Source organism: Pseudopodoces humilis, chromosome 4, assembly GCF_049639895.1.
Source record: "Pseudopodoces humilis isolate 2021_Gansu_Grassland_sample_001 chromosome 4, ASM4963989v1, whole genome shotgun sequence".
NCBI classification, from domain to species: domain Eukaryota; kingdom Metazoa; phylum Chordata; class Aves; order Passeriformes; family Paridae; genus Pseudopodoces; species Pseudopodoces humilis.
The window spans coordinates 68339391-68360810 of record NC_142203.1 but is presented as its reverse complement, the minus strand read 5'-3'; the positions used below and the strand labels follow the sequence as shown (position 1 = coordinate 68360810).

Here is a 21420-nt window from a genome sequence, read left to right as displayed (position 1 = left end):
TGATATGAATTGTCCTTTGATTTGATTCATCACAAGTATTTTTAACCTCAAAACTTCCTTAAACAAAGGAGTCTGCACATCAGGTTGGCACACTGGTAAACTCCTTAGATGAAACTAAATTGCTGCTGTCCAAAGAATGGTTGAGCTGTCTGTCTACTTGTCAGACGAAAGGCACAAATTCACTTTTCCAATTTATAAACTCTGAGAAACCATGTTCCTGGTAGCCTTGAGATATGATTGAACAGAGTACAGGGTCCAGAGTGTTGAAGTTTTTAAACTCCCTTTATTTTCTGAAGCTCAGGAGCATTTCCTGAAATGGAAGTAGCTATGTAACTAGGAATGAAACTTCAAAACTTCCTGTCTGCCAGCTAAAAGCTGTGAAGCGTCAGTTCCTGCAAAAACCCAGCCTTTCAGGTCTGTAAATATGCTCTATGCTTTGTTTATATACTGATCTTGGCATGCAGGTAGCATTTTGGCTGTACTGAAGCCTACCTCCTCTCTGGTGAGGGAAAATACTCTTTCTTTTGAGATCCTGTTGACTTATTCTGGCTCTCTTCATCAAACAGTATTTTTTCTTTCACTCATTGGAACCCTGCCTGTCTTCTTACCTTGGCTTTTGCCAAGGCACAGAGATTGTTCCTTAGATATCCACAGCAAATGAGTAAGATGAATTCACCTGCAGGGTGCAACCCTGATGGAGCCTGGCTCATGGCCAAGCTGAAATGGTAGCCTTTTGTGTTACTTCAGTGTTGTGCAGCCAGTGGAGGTGAACTTACATTTAGTCCTGAAGCACTGCTGCCTTTCCCAGCAGGCAGGACTGAAGTGTATTCTGTGCAAAGCTTGTTTGGAGAGTTTGGCTGTGCCATCTGAGCCAGGCTGTGCTGACCCCTGTGAGCACAGAATGTCTCTGAAGCAGCACTGTGAGCTGCAGCCGTGAGTGCTGGTGTGTGAGTCATTATAGTGTTTGCTTCCTGACCAGTAATTGAAACAGATGAGGGAGAAGATATTTGCCATATAGCACTTTGAAGCTATTTCTGCATGAAATCAGATTATTTTTATTCATTTTTGTGCTAGATAATTTTGCACACTGTTCTGGATATGTTGCCTTCATAGTCCTTGGAGTCCCCCTGACTTGCTCAGCAGCCCAAGACCTGATAGTAAAATATTGTAAGAAGTATTTGGCCTAAGATAGTTCTAGATTTGTATTACAGCTCAAACCATAGTTTGGCCCTGAATGTACACATGGAATCGAAGTATTTATAAATAATTTGCATCTCTCAGGTTTTTCTGTCAGACAAAGAACAAAATTGAGGCTGGCTTTGCAGATGTTCTTACAGAATTTTCTGATCTAAGTGGTTCATTCAACATTCATAGTAAACCTCATCATGAAGGTAATGCTTTTTTTTATTGGAGGGGGAGCAAATACACCACTCCCACCCACCGAACACTACCATTTTCTTTGCCACCTTTGCTTAGACAATTTGGCAAGACAGTTAAGTATACCTAGGCACTTGATTTTGTGTAGCAACATATGGTATCCATAAAAATGGGCAGTGTTCTCAACAGCAAATGGCCGTTTCTTGTGAATGTGGTGCAATAACTAAAGATGAATGATAATCAGGAAGTTGCTCTCCTCAGAGTGAAAACTGTGGTTTCTGATATATAAAAGTAATCTTCCCTGCACATTGACCTGTGACATGTGAAGCAGTCAGCAGCTCACAGCCTGGGAACTGAAAAACAGGTGGAAGTTGTATAGTTGCTTCCTTGTAAACTGCCTGAGTTCCTTTCTAAGGCTTAAGCTGTTTAAAATACACTATTACAGTTTAAAAGAAAACGTTGAAAGCTTGAGAAACTTGCAGCAGACTTCAACATATGCTGACTTTTAGGAGCCTGAAGTGCCATTCAAAAGGAATTCTTCCAGAATATAGGAAGTCCATATGTCTGTGACAGTGTTCCACTGTTGCTGTCTGTAATAAATAGGGCTGCATAGACAGGTTGCTGTTGGCATTTTAACACTGTGTCAGTTACAATTTCCAGTATTAGCATTGATGTGCTTTATATTTCAAAGTGTAGAGATTATTTAAGGCTATCTAGTATGCTCTGCCTGTGAATTTGCTCTTGATCTCCCTCTCATGTCTGGCACATGCTTTCATGTTCTTTGCAAACTCAGCCCACAATTAGCACAATCTCTATGAACACAGCTGCCTGTGCAGAGAAGGCTGTGCTCTGTAAAGCTCATATAATAATCTTTTGTATGAACTAAATTACACATGGACACTTCTTTCTCTTGTTTGTGAACGCTGTTTAGTAATATTTGAAATTGAGATTGGCTTCAGCTGTGCTGTGTTGGCACTTGCATGCAACAGACTCTAGAGAGACATTTAAATAAGGCTGTAAGTGCTATGTTACTGCTTAAACACAGGCAACAAAAACACACCTCCTTTTGTACTGTGTGTGTCCCTCGGAGCAGAGGACAGAGGGACCAGCTGTCAGATCCCATCACTGGAGCTGCTTCTCAGCTTGTCTATTTTCACATTGCCTATTTGCTACACCAAAGTGAGCAGCAGGACAGGTGCCTGTGGGTGTGGAGGTTTTCCTTGTGTTCTCTGGCACGTGGATGGAAGGGGAAAAAATGACAGAGTGCTTTGAGGTGAAGCCAAGTTAAATGTGGCTCTCAAGGGGGAGGGCCTAAGGAGGGGGGTATCAAAAAGATAAAAGATAGGAAGAGGGACAAAACCAGCTGAGAACCAGCCCAAGTAATGGTACAGGCCTTGTTAGTTTGTGTAGGGGTGCAAGTATGTTTGCGACATCTGACATCAGACATCTGACAGCTTTCACAAGGCTTGCTGGGGTTGGGGTACTCCTCTTCCTGCTCTAACTTGCTGTCTTTCCTCCCCTGCAGGTGGTTTGAGCAGTTTGTGATGCAATGGCTGGATGAAAATGAAGATGTTTCCTTAGATTTCCTGCATGGTGCTCTGGAGAGAGATAAAAAAGATGGGGTATGTAGGTCACTCTGAGTGCATGACTTGGTGCTACATCATTCAGTGCACAGAACCAGATAAAACACTATCAATTCAGCTGTCTTGCAAATGGAGAATGTAGTTCTTTTTGCTTGCTGAACAACTGGGAAACTCATTTATTTTAGTACTTTACAGGTCACGGAGAACTTTTTGCCAGCAAGGTGCATATCATTCATTTTTGTCTGTTCTGCTGTTAATCTGTCAGCCAGTGGCTTGGTGCTCTCTCAGCTCTCTCTGTTTGGGAGAAGTAATTGAAATTGAAAATTGAGGCACTTTGCATGTACTTAGTCATGCAGTGAGAATGTGACCTTAATCCACTGACAGACCAATCTTACTCTTAATTTGCTGAGTATTGCCAATGAAGAGAAGAGTTTTCCTGTTATTCAGTGAGTGTTGGCACTGTAGTCTGTGATACTCATGCAGCATTCTGTTTAATAGCTAAATCTAAAAAAAAAAAAATTAAAATAGCTCTTTACTCTCTCCTTCTTTCCTCATTAACTGACAGGCAAACCACGCATTGCATTAAGGATCTCAACATCATGGTACATTTCCCTGATGCTTGTCATGATCATAGTTAATGAAGGACAGTAAATTTATAATCCGAACAAAAAAGGCTCTTTATCTCCTCTAGGCCTTTTAAAGAGTTTCTGACTAATTCTGAGGAAGATGTAGGTTTTGGTAAAGTTACCCTGTCTACAATGCAATAGTTGATGGAAACTGAAACCGAAGCATGATATTTCAAATCTTTCCATTTGACAATGACTCTTTGTACTTTTTTAGTTCCAGCAAACATCCGAGCACGCTCTGTTCTCTTGCTCAGTGGTGGATGTGTTCACCCAGCTCAACCAGAGCTTTGAAATCATTAAGAAGCTAGAGTGCCCAGACCCTGTTATTGTTGCCCACTACAATAGGAGGTTTGCTAAGGTAATACCCTCAGCATTTAGATGTTTATCTTTTCTTAATGGGGTGTATGTTGGTTCTTTTTTTCTGCTTCCTGGACTTCTGCAAGACAAGTAACAGTGCTCACATCTTGTCTTCGCAGACTATTGGGAAAGTGCTGATGCAATATGCTGACATACTCTCCAAGAGCTTTGAGTCCTACTGTTCCAAGGAGAAACTGGTGAGTTATGCTGAGCTTTCCTTCTCCCCCAAAGAATCATGTTATAGTCCTGATGAAACCAGTCTCACATTGCACCTGACCATGGCGATGATATATTTCCAGTGTTGTTTTCATCATCATTTGGATGCTTTTGAAGTTTGAATTCTTGCTTGGACCTAAAATAAAAACAGGTCCTGAAGACGATATGCAGGGTTTGGAGGCTGTCAGGTCCCCTTGAAATTAGCTTCCACAGTGCCTATGTTGTGTGATTTAAAAAAATAAAAGTGGGCTCAGGTTGTTCTGTAGATCTGGTACTTACAGAGGTCTGTTCATCTGGGTATTCTGCAACTGGGAACTGAACATACCATTTCAAGCTGAGGAAAAATTGGAGTGCTGAAATCTGTGCATGCCCTGCCTCCTGTGTAACTCCTCAGACATGGTGATACTTGGGGAGGGGTGTTGAGGCACAAGGTCTCCCACTGGTGGCAGTGTGTTGGCATCCTGAGCAGTAACAGTCACCTACTTTTGTCCATTCAGCCCTGCATCCTGATGAACAACATCCAACAACTGCGGGTGCAGCTGGAGAAGATGTTTGAAGCCATGGGTGGTAAAGAGGTAAATGAACTCAGAGACTGAGTGTTGTGTTATTTCTCATTCCTTCTCATTGTTGCTGGGTTCATTTTGGTTGTTGCTGGGTTTGCATCATATTGGTTCTTGAAGACTGCAACCGTGAGGAGAGCCTTATGATACCTGGCACTGTAAGTGTGGGGAGACAGCCATGACTGAAGGCTTCCCAGCTAAATCTGTCATCAAATGCAGGAGCAAATGTTTTGGAATAGCATAGAAAAGGAAAGAAAAGATTGCTTATTCTGTTCACATGGGTGTGGCTGGTGAAGGTCTCAGTACTGTGTGGATATTGAATCATTTTATATGGCATATAAATGTGAGACAGCACCTTTAGCATGGAATGTCCAATATCTAATACATTACAGACATGCAAGTGTCTTCTCATGTTTTGAAGGATGTTCAGATGTGTCCATTTGTTACAAGATGGTAATTTTTATAGAAATAATGTTTTACTCCCCCAGGGCACTATTTTTGTTCTGATGTAATATATGTATCTTTTTTTTTTTTCTCTTCTTTTTGCATTGCTTTTCAAGATTCAGGAAGATGAAGAAAAGCCTGCTGATGCTGATGTTAGGAAAAATTATTTTCAAGTGCATTTTCTTTGGTTGTGTTGTGATAGAGTCTGTGCTATGACCTGTATGCCAAGAGGAAAGTCAGCTTTGCTGATGGACAGCTCAGTTTTTGCTTGTATTGCTTTTTTAAATCTTGCTTGTGTTCAGTGGCAGAATTCTGTGAAGTGTCAAAAATCTCAACAGATAGATTTGCCCTGTGAGGCAAGGAAAACTGCTCTCATTCTTTCACATGTCATCTCAATAATCCTAATTTCTGAATCCTGCATCAAGAACTAGCATTTTATGCTTCCTGCTGTAATGGCAGCAGTAGCTAAATAATCATTTTTGGGAAAAAATGAAGTTGTGATGAAATATTTGTGAAGTGGCCTATAAAATTTTAATGCCTGTGCATTTAATTTCCTTTAAGGAATGAATTTGCTTCTATTTTCTTTAGTGCTAGCCATTAAATAGGGTTTCCCTATATTTAAAATTGAAAGTATCCCCTGATACTGTATTAAGTAAATGGAGAAAAAATTTGTTTCTTGAGGTTGTTGACTACTTTCCCTAGACTAGATCTCTTCTCTGCGTTCTGCCCTTTAAAGCCTTCCACAAGAGGTGGAAGTGAGGTAAAAAAGGGGTAATGAACCCACTGTTGCTCCTGTACTGTGGAATCAAAGACTGGAAGGGGAGAGGAACCCCGACAGCAAGGAGTAAAACAGGAAGAAATGTGGCAAACACACTAGGAAGCGGATTTTTGGAAATTATTTTTTAAAATTTTCTTTTCAAATGGTGCTTATTGCACTTCATAGGGCTGCCACTGATCACCAGAAATAAATCGTGCTGTGTTAGGTGCCTGCATTATCTGCTGTCCCTGGGGGTTTCCTGCTTGGTGACTGTGTAGTACATTACTTCTTGACTCGAAAACTGCCAGGTTCTATGTTTTGCTAGAGTAAACAAGGTCTTGTCCTAGTTTGAGTAGTCTTTCGGCTGCAGATTGAACCTGACAATTATGTAACAATAGGTGAGACAGCAGTTTCGACAATAGAACGTACTGGAAATGCATCTGTGGGTTCTGTTCTCCTTCAGGAAGGACAGTTCTTACTTTCTGTGGCACATTTGTTCTATGGTCATCTATACATGACACGGTACCTTGTGCAAAAGTAAGCATTATCCTGACTAGCCTATCCAAAAATAACTTCCTTGGGAGAGTAAGAAACTAGCATAGTGGTATGCCCTGGTCTTGAACTGTTCAACTTCTTGTGTTCTCAAAGGCACTCTTGAGAGCCAGGTACCAAATATTCCACTGTTCTGTGGCAGGTATGTTACTTGTGCTATGTGTGCAGCCGGATCTTGGGGACTGGTTTCACTTACTATGTGCTTGTGGCTTTATCTGCTTCTGATTCCCAGATCCATCTCGATCTGCAGCTGTACCTGTAGCACTGCACAGCTCTGGAAAGCTCTGAAATATTGCTGCTACATGGTGTTCTTTGCCAGTAGATTCAGGGCACCCCCCGGGGGAAATTCAGGTCACTTACTCTCTTTTGCAGAGAGGGCAGTTAAAGGACAGGGCTCACCTGTGGTCATCCTGCAGTATAGTGGCATAGTGTGGAACAGGAGTGCTTGCCCAGTATTATATATTGAGATTGGGTTCCTGCATATAGTATCTTCCTTTACTCTCTCATGCAGCCACTGCCCTCAATGAGTTATGGTACCTTTTCCCCTTACTTTTCTTCTTTTCTGAACTATAGTACCCCAAAGAGGGCAAAAGTTGCCCAGAATCTCTGGGTTTAATGTGTCAACATCATGTGGTCTGTGAAGATTTCTAGTCAGAAACAATAAGGACAGGAGCAGAGCTTTAGGGAGCTCTGTTTGGAGGGATTCCCTTGGGTCAAGGCAAATAGATATGTATATTACACACAAATACGTAAATACACATGCATACACAGAGAAAAGTACCTTAAATAAATTATAGGAATTATAATTAATACTTTTATTTTCCTTCTGAGTTGTATTGATCTCATGGGATCAAAACAACTTCATCATGACTCAGGAGCATTCTCAGACATCCCCTAAAGCATGTTTTGGAGAGGCATTGTTTATGAAGTCGCAGATAGCATTAGAAGTGTAATGAATAGTAAAACTGGGAGGTGAGTCCTGGATAAAAACTGCATGCATTAGTACTTTTTGAAACCTTTGATTCCTCTGAATCGTCTCCAATACACCAGCAGAGTAGAGATTATAATTTAGCTCTCTGCTGGAATGGGCTACGCACAGTCTGTTCTAGTGTTTAGGCTAGTGCCTAAACATTTATTTAATTATTCATACTTTTCCTAATAAAACCTAATGTGACTTGCATTTTCTACCACCTCTGTGGTTTTCCAGCAGACTTCAGCCTGCAGTACATTATTTTGCTAAGCTTTTCTTGAGTACAGAACTCATGGCAGTGAAATTAAAAGGTGCTGTACTGCATTGCACACTGCTGGAGTCTAGATGTAGTGTGAAAGACTGGTTTAAAACATTTTTACACCTTTTTACCCCAAGGGAAGCATGTGAGGTGAGTATCAGAGACAAGCACTGCCTAGGGAACCCAAGGAGTTAGCTGCTGAGTAGCAGCATATTGTCATCATACAATTTTCATACCTTTGGTTTCAAGCTAATCTTCACAATTAAAGCTTCAGGAAACTCTCTCTTAATGCTTAGCCAGGGTTAGCCCACATTTTAAATCCTGTGTTAGCCATCTGAATAACAAATTGCAGGACAGCTTAGAAACAGCCAAGGCTTAAATAGGAATATTCTCAAAGGATTTGTGGTATCTAGTGTTTGCTCCTCTTTAGCATCCCACCTGCTATAGCTAAGGCTGTCCTAATATTTGAGAAGTTGGCAGCTATTGTTTGAATTCAGTGCTCCATGTTTCTTACTCTTGAATCCTATAGCAAAGTGGGGAGATGCCTGAAAATTCAGTGCACATCCCTAAAGGGGGTTTGGATCTGCTGAGCTCCCACAGGCTGGTGGAGGGAGGCAGAACAAAAATCAGTAGCTTCAAACTGGAATCAGATGAACTCCATAACTTGCTAAATCTAAAATATGTTAGCAGGGCATTATTCTTAGGTGCTAATATGCCAGAACAGACCTGATGATTTCACTCTGCCTTTTATAGATGGGAATTAACATCTTCAGCTTTCTAGAAGGCAAGAGTCATGTCTCTCCACCTACACCACCTACAGAGGAGCCTTCCAGTTCTGGCCACTCACGCTTCACGAGTGTGTGTAGAAACCAAAGAAGAACTAATTTCGTCTCATGGAAAACTTGGAAGCCCATCACTGCAAATTCTTAGGCTCAGGGGTTTTGTTTCATGCATGAGGAAAGGAGGAGAAGATGATCCTAAATTCAAGTTGATAGCTCTTCAGTATAAATGCCACCATTCAGAGTAGCAGAGGACTTGAGGTTCCAGCCCTAAATGGGTTCAGATGAGACTTTGAGGCACAGATTCTCTCAGAAGCCAAGTCTCAAATATTTTCAGAAAATTAACAGAGACTTGAGTTCTTCCCTGAAATTTAAATATAGGATTAGCTTTTCTTTGTACCTCAGTTTTTAGCATCACACTTCTAGCCTCAGACCCAAAACTGTGGCTGTGCCAGCTATTATTTCCACTGGAATTGAACCATTTGCTCAGAGATCAGAAGCCACCTCATTGTGGCTACTGTCACGTGTTTTGCACAGAGAACTTTTCATTCTTCCTCTGAATTATCTCTCATACACCCACAGAATGGAGATCATAATCCCGCTGAGCGAAATGGTGTGGATGTGACATGTGGCAGTGACCCAGCTGCCTAATCCTGTTTTCTGCTGTACCAGCCAGATTTATCATGCAGTCCAAGTAGCATTTCTTGCTATCAGTGATAGCTCATATGCTTAAAATTCATTGACTGAGCAGCAGCAGCAACACCATTGTGGGTTCATTTGAGCACTCTTATCAGTGCTTCACCACATTGGCCAAGTTTGCAGTTTATACCATATGCTGCAGTAGTCTGTAACTGATAGATTTATGTGTAGGAAACAGCAGTACGCACCTACCAGCACCTTCCTAATGAACTTATATCACACTCAGATAATTCCCAGAACTTTGCTTTAGAGCCAAAGCAGGCCAATGCCTAATCATTAACCATCAATAATGTGTTAGGTGGAGTCCTTGTTCCCTAGTAGCAGTTCTCAGAAAACAACAGCTTTTCTAGCATGACAGGGGACTTTGTGGATGCTGAACCAGAATGCTTACTACCAGGGTTTGGCTTCCTGAGGATGAGGCTGGGCACCTCAGAGTCTGGGCAGCTGTCTTGCCAGTTGTACCCAGAGAGCTGTGAGCTGATACTCTGGAGGAGTGAGAGTTTCTTACCACAGATACTGGAGCTCATCCCCTTGGCAAAACATTGTGTCAGCTGTCTCTTCTTGCAGTACTGGGACAACAGCGCATCTGCTATGAGGACGATCAGTTTGCAGTAAGGGAAAGCTTAAAGGTAGCCAGTGAGCCCTCCAGGCCACCTCACAGTAAAATGAATCATTGATTGCACAGTTTATGAACCAGGGCAACAAGTTCTTGATCCTGACCTCAGGCATCCTCTAGGCTGTGCATCTGATAAATTATAAAGTAGAAGTAAATAGTGAAGAATAATTGTCTTGTACCAAATTCTTCTGGGTGGTTTATTTTTGTTTTTTTTTTTGGGGGGGGGGGAATGTTTTTTGTTTGTTTTTTATTATTATTGTTTTGGGGGGTTTTGTTGTTGTTCGGTTTTTTGTTTTGTTGTTTTGTTTTTTTTTTCCCTGACTGAAAAAGCAGTTGGGTGAAATGTTTTGATGAATCATGAACTGGTCCTACCTCAAACCTGGCAGAAATGGCTGAAATCAGAGGGCAATTCAGTGCCATTAATACTAGAGAGCAAATCAGGCAGCTTGTGACTCATTGTGCCTTTACGCAGTAGGAGGGAAGGATTAATGTAGGGGCAAGAGAAACCATCACCACCAAATGCTGTTTTTATTTTGTTACCTACGAGCTTGGCTAGAATGAATGCTGATTGGCATGACATTAGCTTCCTTCTGCCGTCACAGAGCACAAGTGTTACAAAGATAATAGGAAAAGAAATTTACTTTAATAAGAGAAAAATAATCAGAGGCAGCAATGCCTAAAGTTACAAGGCCTAAGTAATCATCATTTGCTTGGTTGTTGGTTCTTACTTTAATTACTTTTAAAATTCTGATCCAGAAGTTTCATTAGCACAGGTTCAAATGCGTAATAGAGTCAATTTTCCATGCCAGCTTACAACAGGAAAATGAGTGGATCAGATTCCAAATCCCCTAAGGCTTGGCTTTCTCTGACAGATGCTGAAGCAATATGAAAAGGGCTTCAGCACTGATTTTAGAGGTTGGAACTCCTGTTGTGTTCAAATCCTGTATAGATGGATATACCATAAAAAATCTAAACTGATTTTTAACCACAGTACTGGTACGTGGTTCATTACATTCCTAAAGAGATGCTCTGCCTTAGAGGAAGCTTTTTGTTTTACAAACATCTTGCCTGCCTGTATATACAGGCAAATCTGTTTTACAAGTTACTTTTTATGAGCAAATGATCCCAAAGCATTCATCCTGTGTTGCTATGCGTACACACAGCTATGTTGCTCAGAAGTGGCTCTTTTGAGGCTGGGAGGGTGATGACAGCTGGAATACAAGACACTGTAAATCATGTTTAATTTAAAAACAGGTGGCTTTAGGCTGATAAGAGTGGAGCAAAAATACTTCCTTAGAAAACTTTACAAGGTGTCAGCAGCATTCATGTAGTGCTTGGGGAACCTGGCTTTTGTTTTCCTCTGAACACTTGTATACAAAAAGCTGTCTGGTTGCATGTGAGAGCAGAGCTAAGTTTGCTTGATACCAGTAGCTGGCTGACATTTTACTTTCCACAAATGATCAACAAGAGTGCACCAACAGCTCCTGCCATGATACTGTGGCCAGCTTTCCAAAACAACTCAGGTCCAACATTCTGAGAGCAGTGACTGGGACAATCTTCAGTTGAAATACTTGACAGCAGGGTGGAAGGTGAAATAGCTTCTTTCAAGAGCTTGCATGGAGAAATGCACAAGTAGTAACAGCCAGTCTGAAAAGCCCTGTGTCCTTCTAGACTCAGAGGGGTGAAATGACCTGTGACCTCAGGGTAAAACACAGTACTTGATGGATTCTCAGCTTAGATACACTCTTGGCCACAGGGAGTTCATGTTCCCTTTCTTCCTCAACTTTACAAACATCAGGAAGGATATTGAAGGGTATAGGAGCCTGGGGAAATTACTTGCTGCTTTTTAGGCAAATACCTGCTGATGACTTCACAGCTTCTGTAGCAGCAGCAGCAGGCAGTGGAGGAGAGCATCCTACCTGGCAGAGTCCAGTGGGGATAGTTCACCTGCTTATTAAGTGTAGCCTCAACAATGAAGAGAAGCACTGCAAAGGACAGTGGATTTCCCTCTGGGTTCAAACTAAATGCTCTTTTTTTCATCCACAGTTGGATGCAGAAGCAAGTGACCATCTCAAAGAGCTCCAGGTGAAGCTGAACAATGTTTTGGATGAGCTCAGTGCAGTGTTTGGTAACAGGTCAGTACTGAAAGGTCCATTTCCTTGAAGCATTTCTTCCGTTTGTCTAATCTCATTTAGTCAGGTTCGAAAGAAAAGAAACTCCTGTGAACTGCATTACATTTTTCTTTTTGTTCTAAATTTGTGGCCTTTCAAATACAAAGATCATCTAAAGAAGTGAGAAAAATTTTTTAAGTCTTTCTCTTCTGTACTTCTCTGCTTGGAAATGTAACATGGAGATCTCTCAACTGTGAAATGTATTTGAATTACATGGAGTGATTTTTTTCAGTAAGTAGTGCTTGTCAGTAACAGAATTGCATGCTCCTTTACTGCTCAAAAAGCAGTTTCCAGCTTAGCGTTTATGAAGCAACATTCTTGTTTAAACATTCTGCTCTAAATGTATGAAACAGCTGACTGATTTCTGATTGTTAAATGAATACTGAAATAAGAAGGAAACAGGTTTAGAATTTGAGATGGACTTGTTCTAAAGCTGCTGGTAATGCTATCTAGTGTTTCAAGGAGCTCTTTTAAGTATTGCCACAGTAATTGATGGCAATTAGGTTTTATTGCAAATTATGTTATCGTCTACCTGAGGATAAAAATGTGCTCAACTTTTTAAGACTTTTATAGTGAACTATAGAGCCTGTCAATTAAGTGAAATCTAAAAATACAAAACTCCTGACTGATCTTTGAAAACAACCACTTCTTATTACAAACTCTGTTAATTTCATGTTGTGCTTTATAACAGGATTAATGCAGTTGTATTATAATTGCATGAGTTGTAGTGTAGCTTGAACATGGGCAAGGCAGAGAAAATTGTTCCAACTTGGCCTCCCAGGGCTAACAGGTTTGCAATTCTTATGGCGAAAATATCATAGTGGGATTTGTCAAAGACTGTTTGGATTTCAGCGCACAAAGCTAAGCAGGGAGATAAGTGAGCAGTTCCCATGGCCGGTAATGGGTGCTACACCAAGAAATGGAAAGATTCAAACTGTAACTGAATGGAATCAATAAAGTTCATAATTAGAGAGTGACTGAGAAATAATGATTAGGGAGGTGAATTTTTTTTTTTTTCTGAATATTGTTTCCATGGTGTCATTGCTACAAAATAATTAGAGGGCAATCTTGAAATAATGATAATATGATTTAAAAAGATTATCCAGTATCAGCATACATACTGGGGAGTGTTTTAGAGAGATGAGCCAGCTATGATCCAGACATTCAGATGTCTCAGGTGCTTCATTTATTCCTTAACAGTCTTAGGGAGTGAAAAGCAGAGCTGCAGTGTACTATATAAGCATGATCCCCTAAAGGATATAAACTTAGGAGATAAGGCATATATCCACAATATTCTGTGCAGTAAACAGTTACTTTTTCACCTCTGTGCACACCTGACACTGCAGATCTAACTCTTCTTCATCTGTGTGAAATTAATAGTATCTGATGAGAAGGCAGCACATGTCCAGAGAGCCTCACTACTCTTGTGCTGAGAGAGGATTTTTTCTGGACACGGAAGCATTTTCTACTTTGAGAGAAGATAAGTCTTGGAAGGGTTTATCCTTCATGCAAGGCTAGCTGCTGTTTTGTTCTTGGAGGCTGTAGGAGTGAAGGAGGGAATTCCTGGAGGAATTAGGGAGCAGCAGGCCCTGTCTGACAGCATAGGTGAAGGTTTTTTTTTAGCTTGCTGCTGCCAAGGGCTCCTGTTAAGCTGTACATCTACACAAGCTTCACTTTCAGGTGAACGTGTTGCCACAGTAACTGATATATCATTTTTCATAAAATTGGCAACCATTTTGAGTTATATTACTTTTTATCTATGAAGGCATTGTTATTTTCCATCCTTGACCTGGGGGTTTTAAAGCATCTTGAAGCAAGTTCCTGCAATTGATGAAGTGATGGGAGAGCTGTAGGGTGGGACTGGCCTGTGACAGAACAGAGATTGTTAATGGCACAGAAATTTTTCGAAGCTCTTTCATTTGATGTGGCTTAGGTCTCTGGTTAAGCTGACATTGCAGCCGCAACTGAGTGGTGCAGGACTATTTCTGTTAGAAATAGGGCAGGTGGGAGACATTTCTGGAATTTTTCCAGTAAGAGGCAGCCTAGAATTGAGCAAGAAGGACCATGAGGCTACAGGTGGAAGAGCAGGAAAGGTGACCAGGTGGAAGAGGAAGGTGAGAGCTATGGAACACTCACACCCAACCTACAGGTGTCCCAGTGGCTCGCACACAGAAGTTCAGGTCATTTATGCAGTTGTAAAGCTGGCTTCAAAACTTTTGTACCTCCTCTTAAATCTTTACCCTAGCTCCTAACAGTGACTTCTCCTCCTGGTTTCAAATTTCTGTGCCATTAATGGATAGTTAAATGTCACTTGTAGTGCCTGTTGTTAGTAACTGTTCTTTTAAATGTCAAAGCATTTTCCTTTATTTGCTGAATTGATTAGTTGTCAACTCTGCTGATCTGTTCATAATTTCTAATCACTGCATTATTTAATTTTGAATTTCCTCTTAGCAGGAAGAGGTGGAAAAGTAATTGTGCTTTAATGCCTTGTGTGTCACTTCGTTACAGGGAGACTGCACTTTGCACAGCTGAGTCCCACATCCCAATTTGACACTTGCCATGAACTGTATGGCAGTGGACTGGTTTAAGCTGGTGCCTGCCTTCAGGCTGTCTCTGTTATTTTAAAGACTTAAGCTATGATGGGGCATTACTGGGTTTCTGCTGATGGACTCCTGGGTGCTCAGAGCGGGGCATGCATTGTGTCATTGCTCCGTGTGATATCCCAGTCTCTGTGGTGGAGAAAGTAAAGGTTTCAGCAGGGTGCATTGAGCTAAGAATAACAGCATTTCTTGAAGTCAGGAAAGGATCATTTCTGGCTGCAATATGAATGAACAAACTCTTCTCAAATATGCTGGTGTCTCGTGTTCAGAGGTGGTCAGCTGTTTGTGGGTGGTGGGCATAAGTAACTGGAGAGTATCCCCCTTAGTAACAAATACAGTAAGGAAAAGAGCAGCAAGTCTCAGAAATGAAAGGTGAAACTGATGGAACTTGAAATTTTTTATGTTGTATTTCTGCCACTGATAGTACCGTTTTTACTTCTCTCCTTCCTATCTGTGCAGCTTTCAGACTCGGATTGATGAATGTGTCAAGCAAATGTCCGATATCCTCTGTCAAGTGAAAGGGACAGCAAATTCTGCTGCTAATGCCAGAAACACAGTTGCACAAGATGCAGATAATGTCTTGAGGCCACTGATGGACTTCCTGGATGGAAAGTAAGGGAGTATATTGAACATATATTCAGATATATGTTACACATACATTTCACTGGATTGGAGCAAGAATGAGGCAGAGGGGAAAATAGTTCCATGTTCTTGGATTGTTACTGAGATTTCCAGTCTCCAAATTTTCAAGAAGAATTAATCGCTTTTCTTCCAATATCTGCCTCACAAGCCATGGATGGGCTCTTCAGCCTTCATTCAGTGCCAAAGCACACTCTCAGTTCTTCCTGCCTCTGGCAGTTACAGCAATCTGAAAAACACACTGCTGATCAAGTAGTGAAAAAGACTGAAATTCTAAAATTTCTAGCTGCAGGTTTTTTTCCTGTGAAGATTCACTGTAGCCAATTAGCAAGCATATTGCAAACAGTGCTTATGTACATATTGATACATACTGTACATAGTATCACAGTCATGTCATAGGTGTGTTCTAGTCCTATGTGCTGCTGTTCTGACTAGGAAATAAGCATCTGAACCATGGGACATGCACATGATTGATCCATTCCTTTAATTAACTGTTGCATTAATACCATGCAGCATGTTTCAGCTGGACAAGGACGGTTAAATGTTCAAGCTAAGTCTTGAACTGCAAAGAGAAATAGTTTTTAATCTTTCTGCAAGTTAAACTTAATGCTGATGCACATCAGTTCTTCATTTAGTAAGAGATGGCCAGCAATTTTCATAATAAATGCTGCAAGAGATGGGAAGCTTTACAAGTTTAAAATCTAGGGGGTTTGGTTGCTCTTAGTGTTGATTATCCCATCTTTCTTTTGGGTCACCATGTACTAAGTCATCTCTGCAGCAGTCATTACATCTAGCGGCCTTTGCATTTGATCATTTTCCATGCATGCCTTCATGAGTCTGGTAAAGCCAGATTCCTTTGTACCACTGGGAGTGTGGTATGCTACAGGCTTGCCATCCAGCTGTGGAGCAAGTAACTTCGATTATGATAATCCATGCTTGAATTATTTTCTTCCCTCCTTTACAGAAGGAGTGTATTTTTTTAATGCCTCCTGCATCCCACCCACCCATGTCAGTTCCGTCCTTGTTTGGTTTTGTTCATTTACTGTTTAACCAGCTGTGAGAGGAAGGGAAATTGGGAGATGTTACACAATAGAGAATCAGCTGTCTGAGTGCTACTGGCCACAGAGTTCCTGTTCTGTAGCTCTCACAGTGAATGCTGAAGTTCAGCCAATGTTTCAAAGAAGATTCTAGCACTTTTTGCCCTTTTTTTATAACCTGTAGAATAATAAATAAAGAAAACCTAGGGAAATAAAGCTCCTTGTGTTAGAGCAGATAAACACATGGCAGGTGATTGGTGAATGCAATCACAACAAAATATGGAGTTGTCTGATAAATATTTCGGGGTGGTTTTAGAGGTGAAAGATTTAGGTACTTCAGCAGCTTTCAGAAGCTGTGCAGGAATTTCTGCAGAACACTCTGGGAAGCATTAATTTAAGTATTCATCAAAAATCAGTATAGTAATCCCTTGAAGCTTAAAAGCTATTCTATATTAATATTTCTTTTTATATACTCTGTAAACCAAATACATCTTCTTAAAGGAATCCTTTTCAATGGTACTTGCTCTTATTTGGATTATATATATTATTCCAAACCGCCTATCACCAAGTGACACCTTCAATCCCCAGGTCAATAAACAGAAATTATTGACATCAGAAATGTCAATCATCTGTTTTGGCCAGCATTTTTAGTGCTAGAGCTCCAAGGGTGACAACAGCCTGTGTTTTCGAAAAGCAAAGATTTTTACCCTTAAACAATTGTTATGACAAGCTGCTTTGGATAGGGCACTGAATCTTCCATATGCAGCTCCTTTTTCATTGCATATTATGCTCTTTGAACTTAGCTCTTGCTCTCTCCCTGCAGCCTGACACTGTTTGCGACTGTGTGTGAAAAGACAGTGTTGAAACGGGTGCTGAAAGAGCTCTGGAGGGTGGTAATGAACACCATGGAGAAGCTGATTGTGCTGCCTCCTCTTACAGACCATACGGTAAAGTATTTTATCCTTCCTGACTCATACCAGAAAGTGTTGCCATTGCCTGTGTAACTCATACCCCTGACCTAGTGAGTCATCCATCCAGGTAAATTTGTCTGCATGTAGCTTGCCTGAGGATGGAAAAATATGTCTGTAACTTGGTAAAGAAAGAAAACATCTCTATTTATGGTAGGGTTGCAAGGTATAGAGTATGCTCTAGAAGAAAAAACACAATTCAAAATCCATGATCCAAAAGGAGTTTCTGTCCAGTGTATCAGTTTGCACTGATTAGTGTTGTGCAATCCTCTAAGGAGAGGTGTGTGTGGGAATTATGGAACAGTTAGTCTTCATGGCCTTAGGTCATGACTTGTAGCTACTTTTGCCATGTCATCTATTAGCCAGAGTGTCTCTCTATATAAATGTGTTTGATTTGAGCTTGATTTTTAATCATCCATCCCCCATTTTACCCCGAGCAGAAGGCTTTAACACCAGCATTGGCTGACAGGATTTCTCTCTCTGTGATGGTGGGGAGTTGGGAGCCAGTCCAGATAGTTTTTCTTCAAAGGCAGTCTTTTGTATAATTGTTCAGCTGTGTGGACATGCTGGATGGATATGTGTTGTGGGTGTAGTGATGCTTTTAACAATGGAAGATTAACTCTTCCCCATTTGTGAGAAACCAGAGAAACTGATTAAATGTCAGTCATGCATGCCCAGCTGCTCTGGGGAATGACACTCAGTTGGAGGCAGTGTGAAGTTTGGGCTGTAACCTCATTATTTACAGATGATCCAGAACTTCTTTTCATCTTGCCGTTAAAGTGAACTTGCAGTCTGTAACTCATTTCTGCAGCCTTACTTTTTTCCCAATAGTGGGTAGAACAAGAGTGTTTTTCACTATCCAGCAGTTCCCTCACATATTTGGACTGGGCTTCTTGGGTTGCATTGTCCAGGGAAATGATGCAAACCTGCCTCTTGTTTTAAGTGTTTCTTACTCTGAGAAAGTAAGAGAGTACTCTGAGAGGGAAGGCCCTTGTCTCTGGCCCTGATCATGATGATTTTAAATAAAATTGTTGGGATGAAGTACGCTGTCATACCTATAACCATGAAATTAGCATGAGGTGTGATTTGCTAAAGACTGCTTTCTCTGAGCTCAGTTTTGGAGTAATAATTCCTGTTTGCCTTTATGATTGTAAAGAAGAGAAAGAAAATGAATTTAGGAAGATGAAATTTCTTTGTCTTAATTGCATTGCTTTTAAAAAGGAGTCTTTGGGGACAGGTGCTAAAATCGTGTAGGAGCAGTATTAACATGACCCATTTGGAATGGAATCAGTGAGATCAAGGGCTTAGAGAGAACTAGGGAGGAGCTGCTTGAGCTTTATACTTTCTAGTTTTGAATTTCAAAGGCAGAGTAGGAGAGTGATTCAATACTTGTATCATGAAGGATGCAATAACTCTCATCAGCCAATTCTTCCAACCTGCAGGATGTTGCTATAAGCCACTTAAAGATTTTTTCATAGTTTCATATTGCCATCATTTCAGTTTCAAATTGAGAAGCAAATTGAAGTCTCTGCTCTCTTGTCTGATCTAATGCAAAATGCTCATAGCTGGATTTTTTGGTGTCTAATTAGTTGTATGGTAGCAAGGAAGCTGAACTAGTCTTAAAGTAGAAATGAGTTGCTCTTCCAGAAGGACAGTTTTGAACAATGCAATTATTAAGATGGCCTTGTCTGCAGTCCTTGAGCAGGAAACTGGTGGTGAGGTCAGGTGAGCTGCAAGGATGAAGAGCTGCTTCCACTGTTCTCTGGGGCATAGCAATTTATTCTGTCACCACCAGATTTTCATCATTCCCAGCAGTGAGGGCTAGCAGGGCAAGGCAAGGCAAAATTTGGGGCTGCCAGCATGGGCCGAAGCAGTACTTTCTCTTTGCTATTCTACTTCTGTGCCAAGCTGCTCTTACCTAATTTGGTTTGCTTTTCTTTTTTCTTTGCCTTTTTTTTTCTTTTTCTTTTTTTTTTTCTGTCTTCTGAAAGCCCATCAGACACAAATAGCCTCAGGCTACTGTAACACACTTTCCTCCCAGCCCTCAGCAACTGAAAGCCCTAGTGGTGCCCTCTCTGTGTTTGAAGGACCACTGACAGGGATTTTCATCCTAAAACTCATGTGCAGCCCTTAAGAAGTAGGAGATAATCATGGTAGAAAAGAATCTCTTTTATGGAATATTTTCTCATCTTTCTGCAAAACTGCTGGAGTTGCGGAAGTCTTTTTGGTGTAGGTCATAGAAAGCATATTCAGGTAGAAGGTTCCTGTCACCCTGCTGTTTGCCTCACCTGTCACTTGCATGACCCTGCCACTGTATGGTGCTTAAATACCTCTCTCCAGACTTAAGAATTTCACTTAAATTAGCTTCTGGAAGTTTCTGCTGTATGGGGCTCAGGTGAGAAAGTGTGAGCACTGTGAGAGATCCAATGGAGACAGGGCAACTTTACAACCTCCCACTCTGACCATCTTATCTGAGACTTCTTCATGACTTTCAGATGGGTGACTTCAACTTCTCTGAGCACTCTCTGCCTGTGGCTTTGAGATTAGCAGCAATATGATCTCCAGTAACTCACCAACTAATTCACACCTCACTAATTTTAAGATCCAGCATGTAATTAAATACCTTCTGTCTTGGCTGAGTGGATATACACTCTGGTAATCCGTATTTTGGGGTTCAGTGCACAGTGCTCAGTGATAGTAACAGATTAGTTATACATTTCTTTCTCAACTGCTTAGAATGAAACTGTACCATGCCACCGGTGACTAGTCAGGTGAGAGAAGAAGTGCTTAGTTTACACCCGGGTGATTCCTCGGGAGCCTCTCCTTTATTTCACACAGTACACTGTAGCCATTCACATGAGGCTCTGTTTGTGCTTGCTCCTGCTGTGCTTTTTTCTGCTTTTCAGACGAGTGACAAGTAGAAACTAGACTAAATGAGACCATGGTCCAGGATAAGAACTAAATTTTCTTTAAGCTGAGGACAGAATTTGCATTTGACTTTCAGGCTGTTTTTTCAGGCTCATCTGCCTGAGCAGATGAGTTCCAGAGATACTCTGTGGTGGAGGAGATTGTGGCTTTAAAAGGTTTTCTGAAACCTTTCTTAACTTCTGTTAGTTTACATGAATCCTCTCCCTTGTGCTAGCTTGGAGCAGAAGAGTTCAAGGCTGCCCCTGTGATGAAGAGAAAAAGCTTTTTTAGCCTTTATGAACTGCATATGTCCCCAGTTCTCTGTACTGATAGGTAATTATTTTCGTCTTTTCATCCCCACTTTTAAGCTTATTTTGTCAATTTTTGTAGTTCAATACACCACAACTAAAAACAGTTTTATCTTAACGTGTGCTAACAAAAATTGCCAGATACAATAGAGTTTTTAAAATGAACTTAAATGCTGTTAAACTATCAGATCTTATTTTTGTTGAACATAAGAATTAAAAAAATATGGGAAATAAATGAGATGAAACTTCCTTTCACTGTTATGTCTCAGAAAAATAAGCATCACATACAATACGGTTTTGAAAAAAGGACTGGAATCAAAAAATCTTGCAGTAGGCTTTTGTTTCCGAACTTTGTCAGCTGAGTAGTAGGACAGTTAAGTTTTAAGGGTTTGAGTCACTTGGAGTATAAATCAATGGACTTCTGTTGGCTTCCAGCAATTAGACTTGACTCAGCTGATGATCCTTCTCTACATGCTTTCACTGAAGGGACAAAAAAGCATCAGATCATTAACAAGGAATTTAAAATCTCTGTTGTGGTCTATAGGTGTGTTTCTTGTTTCTGAGGTGTTTAGGAAAGTACAACTAACATTACAGAAGAGCCAGAAAAAACAGCATAAAGGTCCACCCCCTTTCCAGCTGTGTTTGCTGCAGGGCTAGGCATGATTCATGATAAGGATTTAATTTGTCCTCATATTCTATCCTTGACATTTTAATCAATTCTGTTGTGGGCAGCTTTTCTCAAAGCTACCTGATAATTTAAGTTCAGTTGTTCTCACTCTCTGGCACAACTGGAAAAAGTGCAGTCTGTAGAGCTTTCTGGTATGTTTTCCATGCATAAATAACTTTCCTGAGTATGGCATCTTGTTTACAAGAATGCCATTTGTCAGAGGAAGGAGCTGTCCAAATTTTCATTAGATGCTACCAGCATTGATGACAAACTCAGTGTAACAGCAAAGTAATTTCTCCTTGCAGACGAGTTGGCAGAGATTGTCACT

At 40.8% G+C, this 21420-nt stretch overlaps 1 protein-coding gene across 8 annotated transcripts in view; it reads left to right on the top strand.

Moving 5' to 3' along the window:
- The window catches only part of UNC13B (unc-13 homolog B), a 208741-nt gene that overhangs the window by 168227 nt on the left and 19094 nt on the right, over nucleotides 1–21420 (top strand). For all 8 annotated transcript variants that reach the window (XM_014257005.2, XM_088054006.1, XM_014257004.2 and 5 more), the window contains 7 exons: nucleotides 2903–2999; nucleotides 3801–3944; nucleotides 4063–4140; nucleotides 4657–4734; nucleotides 11842–11930; nucleotides 15026–15178; nucleotides 17066–17189. In XM_014257005.2, the coding sequence (XP_014112480.2) occupies nucleotides 2903–2999; nucleotides 3801–3944; nucleotides 4063–4140; nucleotides 4657–4734; nucleotides 11842–11930; nucleotides 15026–15178; nucleotides 17066–17189 (763 nt within the window). The remainder of the gene's footprint in view (nucleotides 1–2902; nucleotides 3000–3800; nucleotides 3945–4062; nucleotides 4141–4656; nucleotides 4735–11841; nucleotides 11931–15025; nucleotides 15179–17065; nucleotides 17190–21420) is intronic.